At 41.4% G+C, this 23,083-nt stretch overlaps 2 protein-coding genes across 2 annotated transcripts; both read right to left on the bottom strand.

Moving 5' to 3' along the window:
* On the bottom strand, positions 1–5,376 carry commd2 (COMM domain containing 2). The gene is made up of 6 exons (XM_049587678.1): positions 5,218–5,376; positions 2,946–3,023; positions 2,144–2,226; positions 1,068–1,142; positions 867–965; positions 1–488 (listed from the first exon to the last, which is right to left on the bottom strand). The coding sequence occupies exons 1-6, from the start codon at positions 5,282–5,284 to the stop codon at positions 279–281; spliced, it is 612 nt and encodes a 203-aa protein (XP_049443635.1). The 5' UTR covers positions 5,285–5,376; the 3' UTR covers positions 1–278.
* Positions 5,377–7,622: 2,246 nt separating this feature from the next.
* Positions 7,623–19,866, bottom strand: lmnb2 (lamin B2). Its single transcript, XM_049588354.1, has 13 exons — positions 19,441–19,866; positions 15,417–15,553; positions 15,155–15,311; positions 14,783–14,908; positions 14,591–14,689; positions 13,914–13,985; positions 13,694–13,819; positions 13,344–13,564; positions 12,205–12,442; positions 11,902–12,009; positions 11,552–11,671; positions 11,307–11,384; positions 7,623–10,540 (listed from the first exon to the last, which is right to left on the bottom strand). The coding sequence occupies exons 1-13, from the start codon at positions 19,657–19,659 to the stop codon at positions 10,505–10,507; spliced, it is 1,737 nt and encodes a 578-aa protein (XP_049444311.1). The 5' UTR covers positions 19,660–19,866; the 3' UTR covers positions 7,623–10,504.
* Between the last annotated feature and the right edge of the window lie 3,217 nt (positions 19,867–23,083).

Genomic DNA, 23,083 nt, shown 5'->3' with positions numbered 1-23,083 from the left:
CATCTCCATTTTACACTTTAATACAATATCAGCAGTACTGTAGAAACATTATATACAATATAGTCAATACCATCCGGCACGTATTGTGACTCAAGGGTAAAAAAGTGATGACCATTTGCCAGTCAGATGGGCAAAAACCTAGTTTTTGATCCAGGACCAGCTCAACACTGCACTGCAGAGCAGAGAGACACTGCTTATTGTATCCAGGTATGGAGGCAGTGATGTGATGTTCCACAGGTGGCAGGAGGCACACGTTGCACAGAAAGTGACCTGGGGGGTTATTTGATGTTGCGACATATGCGGCGAGCATGACTGGTTTTCATGGCAGCCAGAGCGGCCTCCAGTGTGGAGATGAGGTGCAGGAGGGTGCTGGGGTCTGTCTGGAGAACCATTCTGCTGTGGTCATCACGGCTGTCACAACCTCCTGTCAGGAGCAGACGTATCGTCAGCATGGGAATGACCTGCTGACGGAGTGAACGACTTGCCAACTGACAGGAAGGAGTGTGGGGAAACCAAAATAAATGTGAGAAGTTAAAATCTGAACATTGATAAGCAGGTCATTTATAACTCCAAGTGCCAGTTTACAGACTGTTTCAAACTTGACAACAAACACACTGTGAATAGGTCCAAGTGTATTTCCTGTTGGAATGTTTGCAGTAGCTGACAGGAGGTAAACAGAAACCAAAGCTGTTGCCGTAGCAACAGAATATGAATAAAACAGTCTATAAATATACCTATGCTGTTCTTTTACTTTGTAGGGTACTCTGACCTCCTCCTTTGCTTATTTCATACCTGCAGGCTCACATGATGATACACACACACACACACACACACACACACACACACACACACACACACACACACACCTGTACATCCAGTCTCCATTCCAGGTTTTGGTAGGCGGGCAGGTTGGAGGGCAGCTGACTCAGGATGCTGCGGATCTGTTTGTGGTGTTGCAGGTAGAGCTGCAACATAAACCCTCACACATTCAGCTGGAGATCAAGGAACTGATATTCAAAGAGTAACTGCAAATCAACTCAGATCAATAAAACAGATTCAAAAGTCACCTGTAAGAGGATCTGGTTAAGCTCTTCACCAAACCCCAAAACCAACACTGAGTCCAGAAAGTCCACTTCAGAGATCTACACCCACACCCACACCCACACACACACACACACACACACACACAAAACAGGGACACTGAAAAGTTAGTTGACACCACACCTAGTGAAACATCTGGCTCACTAGTTTTTGGGTGTTTTAGTGTTTCACAATGGCACAAAATACGCTGAAAAAATACCACACATGCTTAAATGTTACACACAGACGGTGACATGTCATATCTCACAATTCCAGTTATTGCATTCCAGACGCTGATAATGTGCATGCTGACATGATCACAGGGACTAAACAGAAGCTCAGATCATGTTTGAATTTCTTTATGTGGTCATCTGTTTTAGACACACTACTGCAAATGTTTACATTGTATAGCCTACTCTGCTACAAGTAGCTACATGCAAACGTCAGGGAAACATGTAACATTGGTTGCCCATGTTGTTAATTTCTACCTAATTTTAGATCATACTCCTGCTGGAACATGTCGAGTTGTGTTCACAAGCTTTTATTGGGAATTTTCATTGCAGAGAGTGCTCCTGTACACAGTCATTCCACAGCTGCAAGTACACTGCTACATGAAGCTACATGCTAACATTGCTGATGTTGTTAATTTTGGATTATATTACAACTGGAACATACAAGCATTTATTGGCAATTTAAACAGGACAAAGTGTCGCTTTACACAGTCATTACCCTGCTGCAATGACAGTGCGGAGACACCCGTATTATTTTTTTCCCAAGCGTGTTTTAATTAGTCCCACCCTACTGTGCTGTGATTGGTTGGTGCTAATTCTTAAGTGGTCAATGTGGTGTGTACTAGTCAATCACAGCACAGCAGGACAGGAGCAGACAAAACATGTTTGGGAAAAATTGGTGTGAGATGATACGAACCCGGAAACGCTGAATAATCAGAACAGACTGGGGTTTTTTTGTGGAGGGGGAGTCCAGACAATGTGAAGCTGTCTTCATGTTAAACACAGAGAGCAGTTACAATGTGTGTGTGTGTGTGTGTGTGTGTGTCAGTCACCATGTGTTTGGAGCTCTCCGTCATCAGGAACATCAGGCCTTCCACTCCATGCTGCACCATTTCCACAGGAACAGATAGTTTTCCTGCAAGCAGAGGGTCATTATGCATTTACTCTGACGTCCTGGCAGCTTGTGTGTCAAAGCTGCATGATATGAAAAAATGTCCTACTGATTTATTGAGCTGGGTTTATCAACATAAATAATGAACTTTACACTTGTTTGAATCATTGTATTTATTGGTTAATGAACACAGAAATCCATACAACCATTTTCAACCACTTATCTGGGGCCGGCTCACAGGGGCAGCTTTGTCTCTTTTAGCAATTAATAAATCAAGCCGTACCAAATGATTTAAATCATTATGTATAATTATGTTTTCTTTCATTATTAACTGCAGATCTGACATGGTATGAGGTGTGGTGGATGTGGTTTGTGCTGCTGTTGAACTCTATAATGTTAAACTGCCCAGTGTAATATCACCTCACTTATAACAAATAAAGGTAGACTAAATATTAGAAACACATTATTATTGTGGGGCTGTTGTGTCCCGCTGCATTTACTTAGCAAGGTACACCTAATGGTCACGACTAAATACATTTCTAAAGCAACATAGCCTAACAGAATACAACATAAAGTAGTTTAAACCTTAATAAATACCCTATATGAGCAGAAATGATTTACAGTATATATTGCCCGTGACTGGTCCACTACTGCCCACAGTGTCATCTAGCACTTTGAGCAGCAGTTTCAGTGGCCCAGTCAGCTGCTTGGTAAGGAAGATGTAATGAAAGCTGTATTCTTACTTGCTGCTCCCTCATAGATCTTGGGACTGGTTCCTCTCCTTAAGAACTCCAACGCTATCCGACCAAACTCTCCAACCACTGTGGACAAAAAATGTATTTATTTATCCAGTCATTCAGCTGTTATAGAGAAACAGCACCTGTCAAACTGAGAACCACAGAGAGCAGTTGTTCCCATCCTTTCTCCTTATGGGACCCATTTTCTATTATTAAGTAAACTGACAACCCCTGATTAGTGGATATTTCATATTATATTCAATGCATAGCAATAACATTGCACAATTGTACAACAACACAAACATTAAATGCAACAATAGCAGAATGTTTCTGTAAAATAAGCGATGCAGATGAATTTTGAGCAGATTATTTCCTGTGAGTATCACATAAGAGATGAGTTTTCCTGATGTTTTAGAAACGTTTTATATGATTCTCTGTCTGTGTTATGTAGTTTTTTATTTTTAACAATCATACAAACTTCATATGCTTCTTTTTTTTGACAGTTTTAGGGTCTTCTTCTACCTGACACTTTGCCATTGTTCTATTAGCTCTTTGGTTGTTTTAACTGCATACTTTCTAACCAAAGATGAAGCTGTTTATCAGAGTGTGAAGGCTCCATGAATATAGCTTGTGTTCAGGGTTTCATGGTGCCCTCATCATGTGAGATGTACTTCAAGTTTATATGTTAAGTAATGACTTTAAATTTAAAAACAACAATTTCATTCATTTTTCTTTACAGAAACGAGTGCCTGTATATAAGAGACGGGTGCCTGTTATAATCAAACACAAATTCTCCTATGGTGTCAGCCAGATGCAGAGGGCTGCTTTGTTATGAGAAATGGTTTGATTGGTATTGCATATCACAAAGTTTCCAATGTCTATGTTGCAAATCCTGACTCTCTCTTGTTGCCTTTCATCAAATTGTCCACGCTCTTCATCAGTTGTAGTATTACACTCCCATGGATCCCACACTAGGTGTACTAAGTAAGAAACTGGACTGTTTACCTAACCCTAACCCTAACCCTAACAGCTGTAAATCACAGAACTGTGCTAATTGGCTTCTAAGAAACATATGCACTAATATAATATAGTATATTTCTATAAATTGAGCTGGGAAAATGTGCATGAAATCCTAATTGTCCAAAACAATCCATCTCTTGCTGTTACCCTTTCTCCATTACTTGATAGAACTTTCCCTGAAGGTATGCACATATAAAAAAAATATTAAATGGTCAGAGTGTAAGGAATTTCACAGACAATTATTTCTTTGCTTTGCAACATTTTGTAGCTTTGATAAACATTAGCACAGTCACTAATGTGCTCAGATCAGAAGTGTGTGAGGTTATGCTGGGGCCAACACACTAATATGATTAACAGATATACTTAGATACATTTAGTTTTAGTGACACACTATGCAACTCCCTTTAGCTCCTGTTAACTGTGAGGAGCTGATATGGCTGAGCTATATGGAGAAAGTCGAATATCTTAGAATATCAGAATATTCTTAGACCAAGTACCTTGATATATTGATATTGTGACGATATTGTGACGATATTGTAGGGTTGACTATGGGTGCTTTCACAAAACATTTACATAATGAGATTTCTGATAAGTAATCATCAGCAATGTGGATGTAATGACTAAGGGAGTAAAGGCAAATCAGTTCAGAAAATTACAACACTTTATTGTAATGCAACAAGGAGAGGCAACACTTGGAATAACCAAGATCTAAGACAGTATTTTGTCTTATATCATGATATCAATGAAATCAATTTATTGACAAACTCCTGTCTCTCATGCTGTGGTCATGTAGTCTGGTGTTGCATTATAAACATCACTGAGTCTAACTAGGTAAATGTCTCTTTTTGAATTTACAATCTTTTCTGTCACAACACAAGTTTAACTTTAAGTCAAATGTTCAGTCAGTTTCTCCCTGTACACTTGATAAAACTGAATTGCTATTGCTGTTGTCATAACTTCTGATGTTGGTGTAGTAGTAATCTATAACTGTTGGTTTCACACTGTATCACCTTGATGTTAGTGCTGTGATTATAAACCAGCTCCTAACTCAACAGTGGATAAACATTTTCTTTAAAGCTATCACCTCATTTTAAACAGTTGTGTGTGTAGTTAACACTAATGCTGCATAGCCCGTTTAATACTTTAAAACTGTTCAATAGTGAACATTGTCACTGTTGTAAGATCAGCTGATAGTCACGATGTACCGTTACAGCAGCCAACATGTAGTCATAGACCTGATCCAGGAGCAGTTACTGACCTGCGGTATCAACCTTCGGCAGGAAGGAGAGATGCTCTTTATGGTCCTCGGACAAAACCAGCAGCATCCTGAAGAACAACCAGCACAGTCCTGGATAACTACAGTTCAACAGTCAAAAACCAACACATCCATCAACCCGGAAAACCATTTGGACCGTTTCCTCTTCTTCTATGGTGTTTAACTGCAGCTGCTGTCTTCACTGCATTACTGCCATCTAGTGGACGTAATCAGCTCCTACATGTTCCTGCTGAGTGTGCTCCTGTGACTGTGAGGTGTGGAGTGAGACAAGTAAAAGTGTTCAATATCAAATAAGTAAGACTATACTACTAGAATATATATTTATAAAATATTTAGTGTTACGTTATGACATTTGTGCTTCTTTATTGGAGCTTATTTCTATTTTTTCTCTGCTGGTCTGTTTCTTAAGGAGTTTCCATTACAGTACCTTCTCTGCGATTCAAGACAAACAGGGTGGAGCCACTTTGTTCCAACAAAACTGAAAGAAATTCACTTGTGCTATGCCTTTGGATTATTTGATCAATACATTTCCCATGGTGCAATGAGATATGTAATCCCTTCAGCGTGTTCTAGGTCCACCTCAAGGCCTCCTTCCAGTTGGAGCTTCTTTGCTCCTTTCGATGCAAAGGACTGAACTCCCTCCGGATGTCCGAGCTCCTCACCCTATCTCTAAGGCTGAGCCCAGCCACCCCACGGAGGAAACTCATTTTGGCTGCTTGTATCTTATTCTTTTGGTCACTACCGAGAGCATGTGACCATAGGTGAGGGTTGGGACGTAAATGGACCAGTAAATAGAAAGCTTTGCCTTCCGGCTCAGCTCCCTCTTCACCACGATGGTTCAGCACATTCAGTGCCTGCATCACTGCAGACGCCACAACAAACTGCCGATCCATCTCACACTCAATTCTACCCTCACTCATGAACAAGACCCAGAGATACCTGAACTTCCGCGTTTGAGACACTAAGTCTCTTCCAACCCCGAGGGGGCAATCCACCAGTTTCCGGCAGAGAACGATGGCCTCAGATTTGGAGGTGATGACTCTCATCCCAACCCCTTCACACTTGGCTGCAAACTGCCCCAGTGCATGCTGGAGGTCATGATGTGATGAAGCCAACAGAACCACATCTGCAAAAAGCAGAGATGCAATTCTGAGCTTCCAAAACCAGACCCCTTCATCCCCTCTGCTGCATCTTGAGATTCTGTCCATGAATATCACAATCAGTATCAGTGACAAGGGACAACTCTGGCCAAGACCAATGTGACGGCCTTACTAATGTGTCTCTTCCTTCACAGCTGTTCCTTGTGGTTGAAGAGGCGGGCCGTCCAATCTTCCTGGCCACACCTGAGGGTGTGGTCTTACTTTATAAAAGGCCTCAGTTGTCAGCCTGCTCTCTCTCTCCCTGACTGAGCAGCTGACTGCCACATGGCCAACATGGTGTAGTTTGGTTTGCCTTTGTTTCATTTGTTCTGTTTTACATACACATCCACACACACACACCCACACACACACACTGCAGCCACTCACAACATGACAACATGTGTTACTTCTTATTTTGAAGTAGATTTAGTTAAATAAATCACCTTTGTACCTTAAATTGTTTGTGTAGACTCTCTTTTGTTGCAAACTGTGAGCCAAGTTTGTAACAAATGGGGGCTCGTCCGGGATCGATTGTCTACTGGGAAGAGCAAGAGAAGAGGAAGCAATCTCAGGTTCAAGACACACAAGTGGTGATGTCACACAACAAGGAGAGGCGATCCAAACGCGACGAAAAACTTGACAAAAAGTCCCAGGCCATGGAGGAGCTCAAAGCTGAGCGTGAGAAGAAGAAAAACAAAACAGCAGAACTGCTGGCCAAACGTCAGCCCCTGAAGACGAGCGAGGTATACTCTGACGACGAGGAGGAAGAAGAGGAAGACGATGACAAATCCTCAGTCAAAAGTGAGTCATCCACCGAGAACGCATTTCACTTTAAGCCAAGTATGCGGATGCAGCTCTCACTTTGGTCACACAGGGACCTGCAGCAGGTCAAGAGCTGGTCCCGTTCCACGGCCAGGATGGAATCCACATTGCTCCGACTGAATCCGAGGGTCAACAATTACTCTGAGCCTCCTTTCCAGCAACTGGAGTTAACTCTTTCTAGAATGCTTTCTATAATAATGGTATTAATACCCAAAAATAGAAGGTCTTTGTCACTTGCTTAACTTCTAATCATATTTTTCTTCCTTGATATTTTATGACAAATATTTACTCCAAGGAACACCACAAATAACCACCCCTGATATCAGATGTGTTTATGTAAAACATTTATTGTGTATACAAAAAGTAGTTCAACATCAGTTAATCATGAATGAAAACTCACATTTGGCATGCCCCTCCCCTCCCCCCTCCCCCTATATTATCACAATCACATCTATATTGTAGGACAACTGGGCAGAACCAAGTCATGTAACAGTCCCTCCAGGAACAGAGGTTTGTCAGTTAGTGCATGTGCAGCAGAACAAACTGATGTGCATGCATACTAATATGCAACAGTAACTCCACATGTAGTTCCAAAGAAATATTTTTGATTATCCGACTTTGGAAAAGTGTTCTATTAACTTTTATTCTGTATCAAAATTGCACCGATTGGTAAAATTAGCATCTTCAGCTTGACCAGTTCTTGTGAAAAAAGAGTAAAAGTAAAAAAGTCAGGATAGGCGGTTAGAAAATATTTATATTGCAGGGATTAGTTAAATAAACATTCATTCTTGTGGTTGACCCAAGAGACTTCCTGGAGGGACCGAATTACCATCGTATTTCAGAGCCTTGTAACAATCAAAATCAGATCTGTATTAACTTAATAGTCAGTTTCGTCTAAATATGTCAGACTTCAAAGTTGGTCACTTATGAATTATCAGACAAGAAAGTGTTGCTTTTGCCAATATCAAAGTCACTGACCAGGTGACGCCTTTTAACTCAAAGCAGAACACTGCAGGAGTAGTGTTCGGTATCGTTTCCTCAGAATCCTGAAATATATTTAAGGTAATTAACACCCAACCTTAATCATCCCAGAAATCCGTAACGCTAAATAATAAATGAAATATCATGTGTAAACAAACTGATTATACATAGACAAGCACTCTATTAAAAAAAAAAAAAAAACAACAAACAAACAAACAAAAAAAACAACTAGCGATGAAAAGCACAGCATACAGACACACTAGAAAAATGGGGCCAAAATGACACAAGGTGTGAGAGCAACGCTCGTACGGTGTGGTATCACCTCATACGCTGTAGCATGTTGCTTTCACTTTTTATCTTGTGTGTACAATGTTCTGCCAGTCACAAGGCTATTCAGTGGCCCACAACCCCCATCCACCAGATAGAGCAGTCATGCTGCTTTGCACGGTTCAAGGAGAAACAAGTTTGTCCCATCACGATCCCAGCAGAGAGAACCTGGCGACTATAATTCTGACAGAGCTGACACGAACACGAAACCACGAGTTAAACTAGTTTTATGGCTGTAAACCTACTTCCTAACACAACACTCCTTTCATACAGGAGATGCTGTCCCTGGGTGTCACTGTTGGGCTGCTCATTAAAGACTGTTAAACATTAGCCAAGAGACCTGTTCCTGAGGCAGGTCACCACTCCTCTTCACATTTTAGTGTGCACTAAAGGTTTTCATTCAAATATATCTTTAAGAAAAGTTTGATTTTAACTGACCACTGCTACTGACTTGGCCCCTCTGCACAACAGATCTTTGAGCAGTTCACAACAACTGCTTCTCAAATATGTGTGTTGAGCTGCCTGGAGGAGTCAGTAGGCTTTTTTAACAGATTTTGCAATACTGCCATTAAAAAAGATTCGCCGTTACGTTGGTTTTTGCTTTTTTACACTAAAGCAAAAAAAATGCTACCATGATGCTGCCCCAGTGTGAGAATTAAGATAGCATGCTGGCGTCCTGGAAGCAAAATAGGCTTGACATGTAACAGCAGTGTCGGCAACTACTGTGACGGCTCCTTTATTTTATACAGACATTGATTTGGCTCTATTACTACCTCTGCTGCTAGGTTAGCAGCTTAACAACAATGCCCCCCATTATACGTTCACACGTTTTATACAGTACGGCGAAAAAAAACAAAACAAAAAAAAAACCAACAAAAAAACCAACAAAAAAACAAAAACAAAACAAATGGCGAGTGAGTCAACAGCCTGCTCTCCACGACGCAGCATATTTTCTTTCCACTACAGACCACACAAAGGCAGCACAGATAACTGACAATAGAAATCAAAGGGTTGTCAGTCAAAATTAACCTGTAGTGTTTTGTTTTTTTTTTCCAGGATGAGTTGGCCCTGCTGCAGGGAGCTCTAACAGGTACTCACAACAGCTCCTGCTATGAACAAGTGTGTCCCAAAGGTTTGACATTCAGTTTTGAGTCTAAGCTAACCAACATCTGCCAGTTGACCACAAACCAGCAGTGTATTCAAAAGATTGTTTTGGATTCGGGAAATCAGTTCCTGATCTGAATTGAGAATCTAAGGACAGAGGGTGTTGTACGCTGGACAGACTGTAAAGCCTCTCGAGGCAAATTTGTGATTTATGATATTTGGCTATTTAGATACAAAGAAAATGGACTAGACTTTTCAGCGGAAGACATAAATAAAATATTCAGAAAAAATCTACCTATCAGTTATCCACACAAATTTGTTATAAATGGGAAACACTTAAAAGTCCTGATTTTGGAGAAAAACACTGTTCTCCAAAATCCAATTAAGACTTGCTCGATATTTTGTTCGCTATGAATTTATCATATTTCTATGGCTATACAGCGGAGGTCCTTTATCTTGAGAACTCAAATAACAGGTTACAGATTGTGTTCTACTGTGTATGAAGAATGAATGAACCGCAGAAGAACAAAAGACAGCTAGTGGTAAAAAAAAATCATTGACATGTAGAGTACTGTTAGTAGTAAGGGAGGGGAAAATTCAGCTGCAAGACCACAGTCTGACTGAATATTTGGATCCATCATCATCATTGTCATCATCATCATCATCATCATCATGATCCACACACTTTGCTAGTAATATTTGAAAAAGGACTCATTAAAGCAGGTCCAGAGAGGTGGAGGGCAGTAAAAAGAGTCCATTAGTCCAAAAATTCTTATACTGTCTTGAAGAATAAAAAAAACCACATAACGATGAGGCAATAGATAAGATCATAACTGAGTGGCTCTAGAGAAAAAAATATATAATGGGGAAGTGAAAGCCAGCAGAAGGGGAAGGCTTCACATGATGGCACACTCTCTGGATGACACTTTGCCCTGTAGGGGAAACAGAAAACTTCACATTAGTGATAATAAAATATGTATGTATATGAACATTTTTGGAGCATTTATATAACTTAAAAACAAAAAGGGTTAATATAAAGAGGAACTACTAAAAGCCTATTTTCTTATTTAGGTGCAATAAAACGTCTGACAGTAATACAGTATTTACCACTATTTGTTAACAACTGCCTTGAAAGGGTTGGTGTTGTGATATTTGCGCATATCCAAAAACCTGTTGCTATGTTTGAAAGTAGTTGGGTTTCCCCTTCTGACCACAGATGTCGGCTCTTCTTTTTACCATGAACCATTACTCAGCCTTGCAAACCGTTAGCGAGTTGATTTGTGTGCAACGTATCCATGACAACGTACAGAGGCAACCATAAACAGACAGGGGGCCGTGTTTCACAAAGTGCTGTAAAAACTGCAGTTGAGACACATATGCAGAATGCGCTGTATATGCGCTAAAAAAATATGCCTAAAACCTAAATCATATCTACATATCCCACATCTTAGTGAAAAAATAGTTAATTTGGAGGAAGGCCTAATCTAGAAATTCCAAACTGAATATGCTGTTTACATGACCCGAATCAAATTCAGAATAATGTCGTATTAGGAATCATGGTGGAATATTAGTGTGCATGTAAACATACTCACTGCTATAAACAGGGTGGACAAAATAAAAGAAACACCTGTTATTGACACTCAGTTTTCACATGCTTTTCTCACAGGTTAATCTGGCAGGAAAAACAAGTCCACTCACCGTCTGTGCCTCTTCCTCCTCTTCCTCTCCATTCTCTACCTCCACCTCAGTCTTGGTTACGCTCCTTGTGGCCACCTCCTGTAGGACAATCAGTCAACACGTCTCAAAACAGAAACACCATACTACCAAGCTCAACAGCCCTCACCAAAAATAACACGAGAACAACATTCAAAATGTAACATGAGGAGGTCTGTGCTCCAAATCAATATAAATCAGTACAATCAGCCATGCATGGATATCTTTACCTCGCCATCAGCGTTGATCAAAGTGGTAACTATGTCATTTCCTGTGCCCCAGGAAGTCTGACTCTTCCACAACAGGTCAGTTGGTGGACTGTGGGCCACACCAGCATCAGCAGACCACACCTGTATACACAGTGCAGGTAAATAAACATGTTTCGACTCAGCGGCTAGATGGCACTCAAACATACACACAGAGAAATAACATCAGCTGAAACACTAAGAGCTTTTCAGCTGGCTTCTACCCCATGGAAAGGTATGAAATGGTTGTTTGATCTCTGACTCAACCTTAGATCTCAAATAGATCCCATTCACCCCCAGCTCTCAGACATTCTCTTACACACGATATTACTCACCGTGACTGTCTGTCCAGCCTTGAGGACAAACTTTGGGGAGAACTTGTAGATGATCTCTTCCCCGTTGTCAACCTGTCTCTTCAACCTCCAGTTGCCCAGCGGCTGGTCCTGCAAAACATAGGAAAGCTTAACATACAGGATATTCTGACACCAAACCTCAGAAGGCTGCTCTCTGCTGACTTTATCACAGTTTTTATTCAACCCTACATGACGATGATTCAATAAATCCAACCTTGATAATGTCATTTTCAGTGTTTGTTGCAACTATGTGACTGCTGGTGATCGGCACCCTGTCTTACACACCTGCTCAGTGTCATTGGCCAGTGTGACTGCGTTTCCATCCATGTCAGTGGGCGATATGGTGACGGCTCCGCTGGCGGTGGCTTCTTCAGACACCAGCAGCTGCCCTTCTCCTCTTGCCACCTCTGCCGCATCCTTAGCCTCTGCTTCCACCCTCTTCCTCTTGGAGGAGCGGGAGGAGGAAGAGCCTGTTATTCTGGAAACAGTGACTCGAGGTGATGGGCTGGGGGACAGCTTCAGCCTGAAAGAAGCACAACAGAAGGGGTCTGAATACGAACAGACGCATTCTGTATTCCATAGTCTGGTATGCACCTCCCCAGAAATGTAACTACACATCGCAGCAAACCTCCCATTTAGTTTATTTCTTTTGTGAAGACCAGAAATCCTGGCTTTATATGAGTAGAGGAGGTCTGCTAGGCACTAGGCTAATTTATGCAACAGAATATGTCATAGGCTTGTGCTAACAATGTTAACAATTTGTGCATGTGGAGAAAATGTGTCTAGTAAAAGACAATTGATTTGTGGATGAACCTTGTGAGTTATAATGGAGCCGAATTTTGTAATGTACCTTTGTTAAATGTTCCTGGCTTCACTTGAGTTGAGAAAAACTCCGCTAGCCACTAGGCTAATTTATGCAGTGTAAAATGTCATAGGTTTATGCTAATACAGTTAGCATGTTGTATTTGTGGGGAAACCACCTGGCAAGACAGGAGTTTTGTTCTTGAATCTTGTGAGTTATAATGGAGCCATGTCTTTAAGGGTTTGTTGGTTGAATCAATCAAACTTAACTACACTTCACATGAACTTAACACAGTGGCATAGTAACCCAATCACGAACTAGTGTTTTGGAGGTGTAATACCACAGAGACACAGACACATCACTATCTAAGTACAGATGCTCACAACAGCATAGACCACCTACATTGGCTATGGTGTAAGCTCTGCATAGCCTACACACAACTATAAATCAGCCTTAAGTCAAAGAGGTGTAATGACTGTTATCCAAATAACAATGACTGACAACCTGGGAGAGACTCTGGCATGATCAAACTGTCTGTCTTGAGCTCCCTTTCACCTACAACAATTAGCAGTTTCACATAGTGTATGTGTGTATCCAAGGTGTGTGTGTGTGTGTGTTGTACCTATGCTCCTCTCCCTCCAGCAGTTTCCTGTATGCATTAATCTCCATATCTAGGGCAAGCTTCACGTCCAGCAGCTCCTGGTATTCACTGAGCTGAGCGTTCATCCTTTCTCTCAGGTCGCTCATCTCTTGTTCTTTTCCTTCCATGGCACGGCGGTGCTTGTCTCTCTCTGCAGACAGAATTTCCTCCAGCTCTCTGATGCGATCCTCTGAGTTGGCCAACTGCACATACAAACACACACATCAGACCAGCATAACCTACAATTCTTAAAGCTAATTAGCATTCAGTTCCTGAAGTTGACGATAGGTGAACTGTGAGATGTGTGTGTACAGGTGGTCTTAAAGGTGTACCTGTTTCTGCAGGGCGCTCAGCTGATATCCAAGACCCTCGATTCTCACACGGGACTCCTGCAGCTCCTCCCTGGCTGTGCTCATTGCCTTGTCATTAATCTCTGAGGACACCTTGGCGTTATCCAACTAGAATGAGAACAAGACAGACCTTGTGTGAGTGTCAGAGCATTGAAAAATAAAGAGGTGGAAAAAAAAAAAAAGAAAAAGATTTGTTTCTCACCTTGGCCTGGAAGGTTTGTTCCAGTTCTCCCTTATAGAGAGAGACTTGCTCATCATGTTGCCTCCTTAGGTCCTAGTGGGAAAACACAAACGAAATTAACGCCAAGTCTCAAATAAAGAATTTATGTAATTATGTAAAATCTATGCAACATTTAAGACTCATGTAATGGAAACTTTAAGGCCTCTGTACTATGTGCCACCAAGCAGGAAGAATGTGAAGTAATGTTGCATTTTATGTCTTTTCAGGATATCACAAGCACAAGTGCCTCACATGACGTTAACTCTTTGCCAGTGTGTAACAAGCTGTGAGTACTTCACTTGATGTCCAAGGACGTGACTAGATTAGATGGCCCAGACTGCTTTGTCAATCTTCTGATGATGCTAGTCAAAGATCCCTGACCTCGGCTGTTGTCTGTGAGTATAGGTATCTGACATCTCTTGTGTTCAGGGCTCACTTTTTGCACACAGCTCAATCTTGACTGTTATGAGTCTGTGTGCAGAAGCTAAATTAAACTTACCGAGAGACAAGTTTCTGACTCAATGTGTTTTGTCTAGTAGAAACTGCCACCACAATTCCTTTTTACTGATATTACAGTGTACATAGATATATATTGTTTGTATTTCCCAGTCTTTCCACAGATATGACAACAGCTACTATAAATGAATTCCCCAACATACCTGTAAAGCTTGTGCTAGTTTGAACTCAAAGTCCTGTCGGACTCCAGAATCCACCTCCACTATCCTCTGCTCCTGGCGACGCCGAGACTCGCGCATCTCCTAAACACAAGGAGGAAGAGGAAGAGTGCGACTGTGAGATGCCTCAGCTGAGCACATGTCAATGCCCTCACACACTATACACACACCCCTTACCTCTTCAAACATGCTCTTCCTGAACTCCAGCTCCTCACTCAGGGATTGACAGCGGTTCTCCAAGTCTACGCGCATCAGGGTCTCTGCCTCCAGCTGGCGCTTAGCAACAGCATGGCTGTCCTCTGCCTGTAATAAACATTAACACATGAAAACTTAACACAGGTCTGACTGACTGGCCCATCATGAACAGGCTGTGGTAGAAGACCAGAAAAGATTTAAATATCTGAATATCTGGATTCTGGTCTCATTTTGGGCCAACATTTGCTGGGTGATAAAGATGATCCAAGGAGTGAATTCATTAGATTCTTAACCTCTCTGAAGGGTTTCTTTCTTCCCTCCTTTCTTCCCATCAGAAAACCTTGCAGTACACACCTTAGCCAGCAGGCCCTTGACATCAGCCAGCTCAGAAGTCAGAGCAGCGTTCTGACTTAAAGCTGTAGCAAGAGATGCTTCACTCTTGTTCAGCTGGCTTTCCAAACCACTGGCCCTGGACAACGCAGCAGCAAGATCGCTGTCTTTCTTCTTGGCACTGGAACACATGGACAGAATGAGAACAAGACAGATGTTAATATTCCAAGTGGCCTTCTCAAACAATGTGACCTGCGCGATAATAAGTTGTACTGTATCATATCACCTGCGTGTGGCTTCTTCCAGGTCAGCCTGAGCCTTGCCCAGGTCTATCTGCAGCCGGGCTCGCTCTTTCGCAGTTTCATCCAAAACCCGTCGAGCATCAGCTAACTCTGCCTCATACAGAGACTTCAGGCCTGTCACCTAAAGAGATGGGCACACAAATTCATTATTGGATGATTTGGCTTGCTGAAAAAAGAATAATTACAATTCACTTTGCTTTATTTCACAAGTATAAGCTAGGTATGGGTCACGATTTTCGAATTTTGAATAGTCGTTTTATTTTTGAAAAATCGATTTTTTAATGCGACTATTACTATTCGCTGTCTTTTCTCCCTTGTAGACCCTGCTAGTTCCAGATAGAGGCTTTACAATACTGCAGGCTGCTCCTGAACACAGTCTTTTTGGTGGCAGGGATTTCCAAGAGATGCAGATCCCACCTCTCCAGATGCTTTGCCACTGAGCTAACTTTACGCAGTCATTAGTGGCTGGTGGTAGAGCTAACAGTTCTGTTAGGTACAGGATAGCAGGGGGCAACGTGCTGCACCGACTTAAATACCACAGTCATCAAAGGTACTTCAATTCTGTCCACTATGCTGTCTATACCAGCCATTTATAGAAGTTTGTCAGTCTTTATATAGCCTTTCAGAGTGTGGCCTATACTGAGACATGCAGCCCTGCTGATCACTTGCTCAATCTGGTCTAACCCTGTTCTGTGCATAGGGCACTGTGCATAGTGATAAGGACTTCACAAATGTCTTCAACATCTACAAATGCCTTTGCTTTATTACTCCCTGACCAGCAACAATTTCTTTTTTAATAAACTTAGTTTTATGCAGCTTCCACTATGGGCAAGGATCCAGTGTCAGGATTAACAGATTGCAAACTATTTTCTAAACCGAGGGCCTAAATTCTAATTACTTGCAGTAATTTTCACTGAACTTCCAGTATAGTTTTCAACAATATACTAGCTATACACACGGTCATTTAAGCCCAGTTTGCCTGCCGTTTGCTCTCAGACACAGCACAGCACTTGTGCTGAACCATATGAGCCACATGTGCTTTCAGGCAGCTGCCAGCAAACGTCCTCAGGATGGCGCGGAGAAGGACCGTTAGTCCGGATCTGTGTTTCAACTTAAAAATGTCAGAGAATAGCTTCTCACAAAAGAATGTGCTTCAAAACAGACACAAGACCTGCTTGATAAATTTGGGCAGCTGTGGGGCGGGGGAAGGACACTCCCTCACATCTTGTTTACACATGCAAACTCACAGTTACAGCCTTCCCAAGAGCCTGAAGCATATGGGTGTGTTTAGTTTTGAGCATGTAATTTACATACTCAGCTCTGATTGGACAGTTACTTTCTACTATTGCCTCTGTACTGGTGCACAACAAAGTACTTTATGTCCTATTGTTCATACCTAGCCAAACTGTTTGGTTGAGAAGTTGCACAGTTAGATACAGCTTACTAAATTTTAAATGTTTAAAAAAAAAATTCAAATTTTAAGTGTGTGTGTGAGTGTGCGTTTTAGGGGCGGGGTGGTGTGGCCTTTATTGAACAGTTCAGTTGAGGCTAGGAGGCAGACAGGAAAGTGGGGGAGACAGAGGGACTGTGACATGCAACAAAGGCTGGATTTGAACCAGCAACTTGGCACTTATGTGGCATGAACCGAAACTATTTGGAAACCAAGGCTTTCTAGCCTGCTTCATTTTTTTTTTCAAGACCTGTGCTGGGACAGCATTGTGGATAATGATAGATATCTCTGGTGCTAGTACTGCAGGAAGGAGGAGATCATGAGACATACCATTAGTAACAGCTCACTGGAGCACTCAGTGTATAGTCAGACTAAAAGACATTCCACCTACACATGACCAGTAAACACAACTTTGTTCCTACACAGGCAGAAGATGGTAAAAAATAAAGCACATATACACGATAAGGCGGTGGTGGGGGGGACTGTACTTTGTAACATCTACTGTACCACAATCCATGTGACAAAAGACAAAGTAATTACTTCTGCAATAACCAGAATTGTAAAACCCTGTCTCACAGCATTATACACCACTGTTCAGTGATTTGGCCTATCTGGATCATACTTATTGAGCCTGTTTATACCTGGGTTTCTCAGGTGATGCGATCACAAGTGGACAGCTCTAAACACAAGTGTACGTAGCCACAAAGACACATTGTGATCCCACCACTCAAACCACATTTAGAGGTGGTCTGGGCCAAATATGGACACATTCTTTCAGCAGCGTGAACACCAGTGCTGCTCTACAATTAAATTAAATTTGACTAATTTTAAATAATAAAGGTTTTGAGTGTGCATATAGCACTGCAAACCTCCCGCCGGTTTTAAGAACCACAACACATTTAATCTTTGCAAACGGAAATGATTCACACGTTTATTTGCATGCTGAGCGGGGAAATCAGATCTGACCACAAATGTTCACTAGAAACACACGTGGAAAAGCATTTTTATGCCAGGTGTGAAGAGGCAGACACAGAGCTGTCTGCCTGTGGTCGGCTCACACGAGACGCGTGATAATACCAGGTATTAACAGACTCATTGTCTCATCAGTGCTGGAAACAAGCCTCCACCATAGCAACCCCTTGGATTATTCTCTATTTTTTAGAACCAGGAATCAATTTCAATTTCAGCAAGAGTCCAAACAGCATTGAATATTGATTTTATCCAATTCCCACCCATGTTAAAATAAATATAATATGATCACTTAAATCACAATACGCAGTAACATGCAGGTTAACTGGTAACTCCTTAAAAGTTGCCGTTTTTTGCTGGTACACATGCTTGTTTAATAACTACTATGTTCTCTGGGCCTGTAAGTGGAAGCACGGGATCCCTCTGCTTTAATGAACTTACTGATAAACACAATTCTCAGGAGGTCACAGCTTCAACCAGATGGGCCTGAATCTTCACCACCACCAATGACAAACCAAAGCTTGATATTATTGTGATATTTGCTGTATCCAGTCTCCATTATTCTGCTACAGAATTTTGGGGAAAAGGCATTAATATAAATTCTGCACCCTTGTCACGGAATATGTGGCAGAATGACTTGAAACTCAAGGCAATAATCTCATTAAAGGATTTTAAATCCTGAATGAACGCATTAGAGGTAGATTCCTTCAGATGTCAATGTTTTTAATTTACCTGATTGCGAAACTAATTTAATTTCATCTTTTGATTTGTGAGTTTATTTTGCTTGATTTTTTATTTTGTCTCTTTTTGTTTTGTTTTTGTTTTCTGTCCATAACTATGTGTTTTATTTATGCTGCTGCCTGGGCCAGATCCCCCTTTAAAGAGAGATTCTTAATCTCAACGGGATGCTCATGTTTAAATAAAATCAAAGTATTACTATGCATAAAGGAAGGGCTACCATGAATTTGAGGGACAAGCTGCAATCACAGATATGAGTGCCTCAGTACGACTTTGGTTGAGTTTAATATATTTTAAGTCTGAAACATGATCTGCTTCAAGATACTGCAGGTTATGATATCAAGTGAATGAACGTTACACATCAATCAGTGAGGACTCGTGAGGTCATATTTATATATTGGCGCGCAGAACCACCCGCTCAATCTTCCCGGTCCCGTTACATTTGAATGCAGATTAGGAAATGCATGTGTATTACTACCGCGAACGAGGTCAGGTTACCGTAACGGTCATCTGTGCCGGTAAACCAGTGTAGTGCACTGATAAGCTAGTGCACTTGGTTGTGAACACATTATCCAAGCAACTCGTTAGTCGGTTCACGTTTTAACGGCCAGCTGGCAGCCATAACTACAACCAACGTGAGTTCGTTATAGATAAACATCGGTATTTGTTTGTAACTTAATACTTTGCGTCGACTCCGTCTTAGTCACACACAGTCGTTTTCTTTAGTTATATTCACCGGAGCTGAGAGTGGACGTTTACGTAAGGTTACGCGGAGTGGTCGGCTGCTGTGCGGCTACATGTGGATGAGTGATTGAATAAGAGAGAATAGTTGAAGCTGGTGTTGGGCTCACCTCTCTAGTGGTCACCTCCTCTTTCTCAGACACTTTGACCATCAACCGGTCGTTCTCCAGCTCCAAAGACCGGACACGGTCGATATAAACGGCCAACCTGTCGTTCAGGTGCTGCAAATCTTGTTTCTCTTGTAAGCGGGAGATCCTGGTCGGGGAGAGAGGTGTAGAGGCCGCCGACCGGCCAGCTTCACGGCTCGGGGTAACGCTAGCTGTCGCCATGACGGTTTTCTTTCAAAATCCTGAGTTTGCTTCTCCGCTCCGTGAGCAATAAAACACAAGTGTATCCGCTGTCACCGATAAATGGGGACGCAAATAACTTTATCTTCAATTAATGATAGCAGGTCAATCAATGAGTCGCGTGCTCATGCAGTGTCTCAGAGAGTAACCTGAAACACTAATGTGATTCCAAGATGGCCGACGCCGCTATCAAGACCGCGCCAAAAGCAGAGAGCGCTTCCTGTGTCGCAATGGACGATGGGAGAAGGGGAATCTCTCTCTCTCTCTCTCTCTCTCTCACACACACACACACACACACACACACACACACACACACATTGTTGCACTTCTATCCTTGTGAGGACCATAGTTGACACTGGCCTAATGCATTCCATACGTCCTTAAGCCAAGGGATTGTTCGTTATTTATGAGGGGGGAGGGAGTGGTGAAAAAAGGGGGAGGCTTGTGGAGAGGGACTTAGGTTTTTAATTTTGGCTTAGAGGAAGAGTATACACATTTTAAAGGTTGTTTTTTTGTATTTATTTTACTGCAGATTTTTAATAAAACATGCTTTCCAAACCTGCCCCAGTCATGTTTTCTCAAAAAATTGCCAAAATTACACCATTTATCATAGTCAGAAATTGTTCTACCGGAAATTATTGTTGGATTTTTAAGATTTCCGATAGTCCTTGGACAAGTTGTGTGACAAATGCTTCTGTCAGATAAAACAAACAAACAAACAAACAAACAAACAAAAACAAAACAAAAATCTGAGCTTAAAATAATTATATTTCATCACAATCACTTTACTCTATGCACCATTTAAAATTTGGCCAAAAATAAATGGTTTGCATGAACTAACCAGCATGCACGACAAGAGTCAAGAACAGTCCCTAACCTTAACCAACCCAACCACAACCCTTGCCCTGAGCTAAACATGGCTGTAACCTGAATCCTATAACCTCAGACAGGCATATGAAGACGTGACGACTAGCCAGAGTGTCCTCACGTAAAAAAAAATGTCCTCACTCTTGCTAAAATACTGTTTCTGGTCCTCACTATATCATGTATGCACACAAAGACACACATTCTTGTTTCACAGGGAGCATGTTATTTTAGAAACTACAACCACCAATTTACACCACATAGATCTCCTATGCAATTATACAGAGTGAAGTGTTTAAGAAATAAAATAGTATTGGAATTACTCAAAGCAAAAGCCTTGGATCTAGGCAGTTATTATAATAGCCTATCTTTTTTATCTAGAAGCCAGAGATCCTGAGTTGCACAGCTGGGAGCTGGTTTTCTTCTTCTGACCACTGAGGTTGGGTGATTCAACAATATTCAGGAGGAAAACAAAATGTGTGAGTTGTGTAATTTAGGTGAAGTGGGAAGTGAGTCCCCTTTTCTTTTATACTGTAAAAACTATGATGACTCCATAGAGTTAATGTGTCATGAAACGGCTCGTCTACACTCTGACATTCTCTGGTGCTCAGATGACCAAAAGCTAGAATGGCTGTTTATGTTTGTTGTGTGTAATCTTGCCTATTTTGTCGTAAAGCCTGGAAAAGAAGGCAAGATAGTTTGTTTGATTAGTACTTATTGTGATTTTTTTTCAGTGCTACACGGTAAATGTCTCTGTGAGTAATCCATGAACTCGTCTTCCACAATGTTGATGTGATTATAAAGGATACTTTTGTTGCTTTGCCCCATTTTTCTATTTTCTTTCTTTTTTATGTTGTCTGAAAATATGAACATTGGACTCTGGTCATGGCTTGTTTTGATGTTATGGTGAATTTTATGGTGAATAAATGAATTAATTCATTCATGTGATATACAATGAGAGGGGCAAATCCACCCCAGTACTCAAATATGCTCCAAATGCCCCCCTCCAGTATACTGATAAAAATACAAAGAAAAAAATGACTAGGCTACGACAGGCAGTAATAATCATTAGCAAATGTAACCATAATCAAAAGTAAATCAACCTGGTCTCACTACCAACACATCAAATACCAACGCTTGGGCAGTGGGCCTAGGTGTCAGATACCAATGCACTGAGGCACTGTTTAGTAGTGATATGAGATGCAATGGGCAGCTTTGACAACTGCTGTAGAATCTCTCCACCACCAATCTCATGCTGGCTCCCTAAAATGACACTCCACTATCAAAACTATGAGAACCCCAGCTTTAAACAGTTGATTACGGCCCTGCCTCATACTGTACACAACTTATAGGAAACGCCAAAGGCAACAATGCATCCCTGTGGAAACACTTAAACAGTTTTACCAGCAACTCATACAGTCAAAGAGGGATTACAGATCATGCCATGGCACATGAATTTAACACATAGCCTACTTTATAAAATCAGTAGAACTGACACAAAATGTTGATTTTCCAACTCTAAGTAATAATACAGTGGTTATCTGATCACCAGATTCCTTTTGAATCCAAGGGATCAAGGAAGCAAAAATTGCAGAAGTTTCTAAGAAATCATCAAATTCTACGGCGAAATACATACTTGTTTTATTACTGAGATATACAGCTGTATATTGATATTGGGCTTTACTCATTTTTGTATTCTCAAGTTAATGTTGGACTGTATTAACAGTCCAGCACTGGAGCCTCTTTCCAGATATATCCAAAGACACAATAGTAACAGAGTAACTCGGAGCATGGTGCATGGCAACTTTAAAATACCACATTGTAGATCTAAATTTGGACAATCATCTTCTCCATAAAGGGCTGCCGACTTGTTACCACATTACAAACTGAAATCAGATTAATTAATTCCAGATATAAAATCCTTTACAAATTAAATGCTGGCTAAAAGCAAACCAGAGCTGCACCTATTTATAGTGACTTGTACTGTGCATTTCCAAGGTCTATTGCTTAATGGTGTATTGTGTGATGTTTATATATTTCCATATTTGTAGTGTATTGTGGTTGAATGATGTTGAAAGCTGTATATTTTAATTACATTGGAGATGTAATAGCCCAATAGGGACGAGCAGGACTGGACTAAGGCAAATATTAAGCCCTGGCATTCTGGCTCAAATTGGTCCACAGCAATCGATCACACAAATATAAGTCCATAGACTGATTACTGAACTGGCCTACGGGGCATGCCCAGGGGAACCTATATTAGGGGTCCCCCTGGCCTTCAGCTGCGAAATGTTCCTTGAATTAAATGACTGTGAGGAGACTCAGAAAGACACAAAACAACCACAAAATTTCACAAAACAACAACAGAGAGACACGAAACAACAAAAGAGGCAAAATCACCACAGAGTCTGTGTCCTGTTCTTATACAGGAGAGGCTGTGGGGCCTTTTGTAGCTTAGAGGCCTATCTGTGCCCAGGGGCCCCATTGTCTCATAATCCACCGATGTATGTTTTGAGCGTCAGACACTCCATTTCCTGGAAGG

This window comes from Epinephelus fuscoguttatus, linkage group LG10 (assembly GCF_011397635.1).
Source record: "Epinephelus fuscoguttatus linkage group LG10, E.fuscoguttatus.final_Chr_v1".
NCBI lineage: Eukaryota > Metazoa > Chordata > Actinopteri > Perciformes > Serranidae > Epinephelus > Epinephelus fuscoguttatus.
Note: the sequence above shows the minus strand (reverse complement) of the source record. Positions and strands in the feature narration are given on the sequence as shown.

What these genes read in the sequence shown, in the direction of transcription:
- lmnb2 (XM_049588354.1), bottom strand. Translation starts at nt 19,659, where the DNA reads ATGGCGACAGCTAGCGTTACCCCGAGCCGTGAAGCTGGCCGGTCGGCG. An exon ending in TGAGCGCCCTGCAGAAACAG is followed by an intron (nt 13,565 to 13,693) that starts GTACACCTTTAA and finishes TTGTATGTGCAG; the next exon opens with TTGGCCAACTCAGAGGATCG. An exon ending in TGATCAACGCTGATGGCGAG is followed by an intron (nt 11,385 to 11,551) that starts GTAAAGATATCC and finishes ATTGTCCTACAG; the next exon opens with GAGGTGGCCACAAGGAGCGT.
- commd2 (XM_049587678.1), bottom strand. Translation starts at nt 5,284, where the DNA reads ATGCTGCTGGTTTTGTCCGAGGACCATAAAGAGCATCTCTCCTTCCTG. An exon ending in GATCTATGAGGGAGCAGCAA is followed by an intron (nt 2,227 to 2,945) that starts GTAAGAATACAG and finishes CTCTGCTTGCAG; the next exon opens with GAAAACTATCTGTTCCTGTG. An exon ending in TTAACCAGATCCTCTTACAG is followed by an intron (nt 966 to 1,067) that starts GTGACTTTTGAA and finishes TTTATGTTGCAG; the next exon opens with CTCTACCTGCAACACCACAA.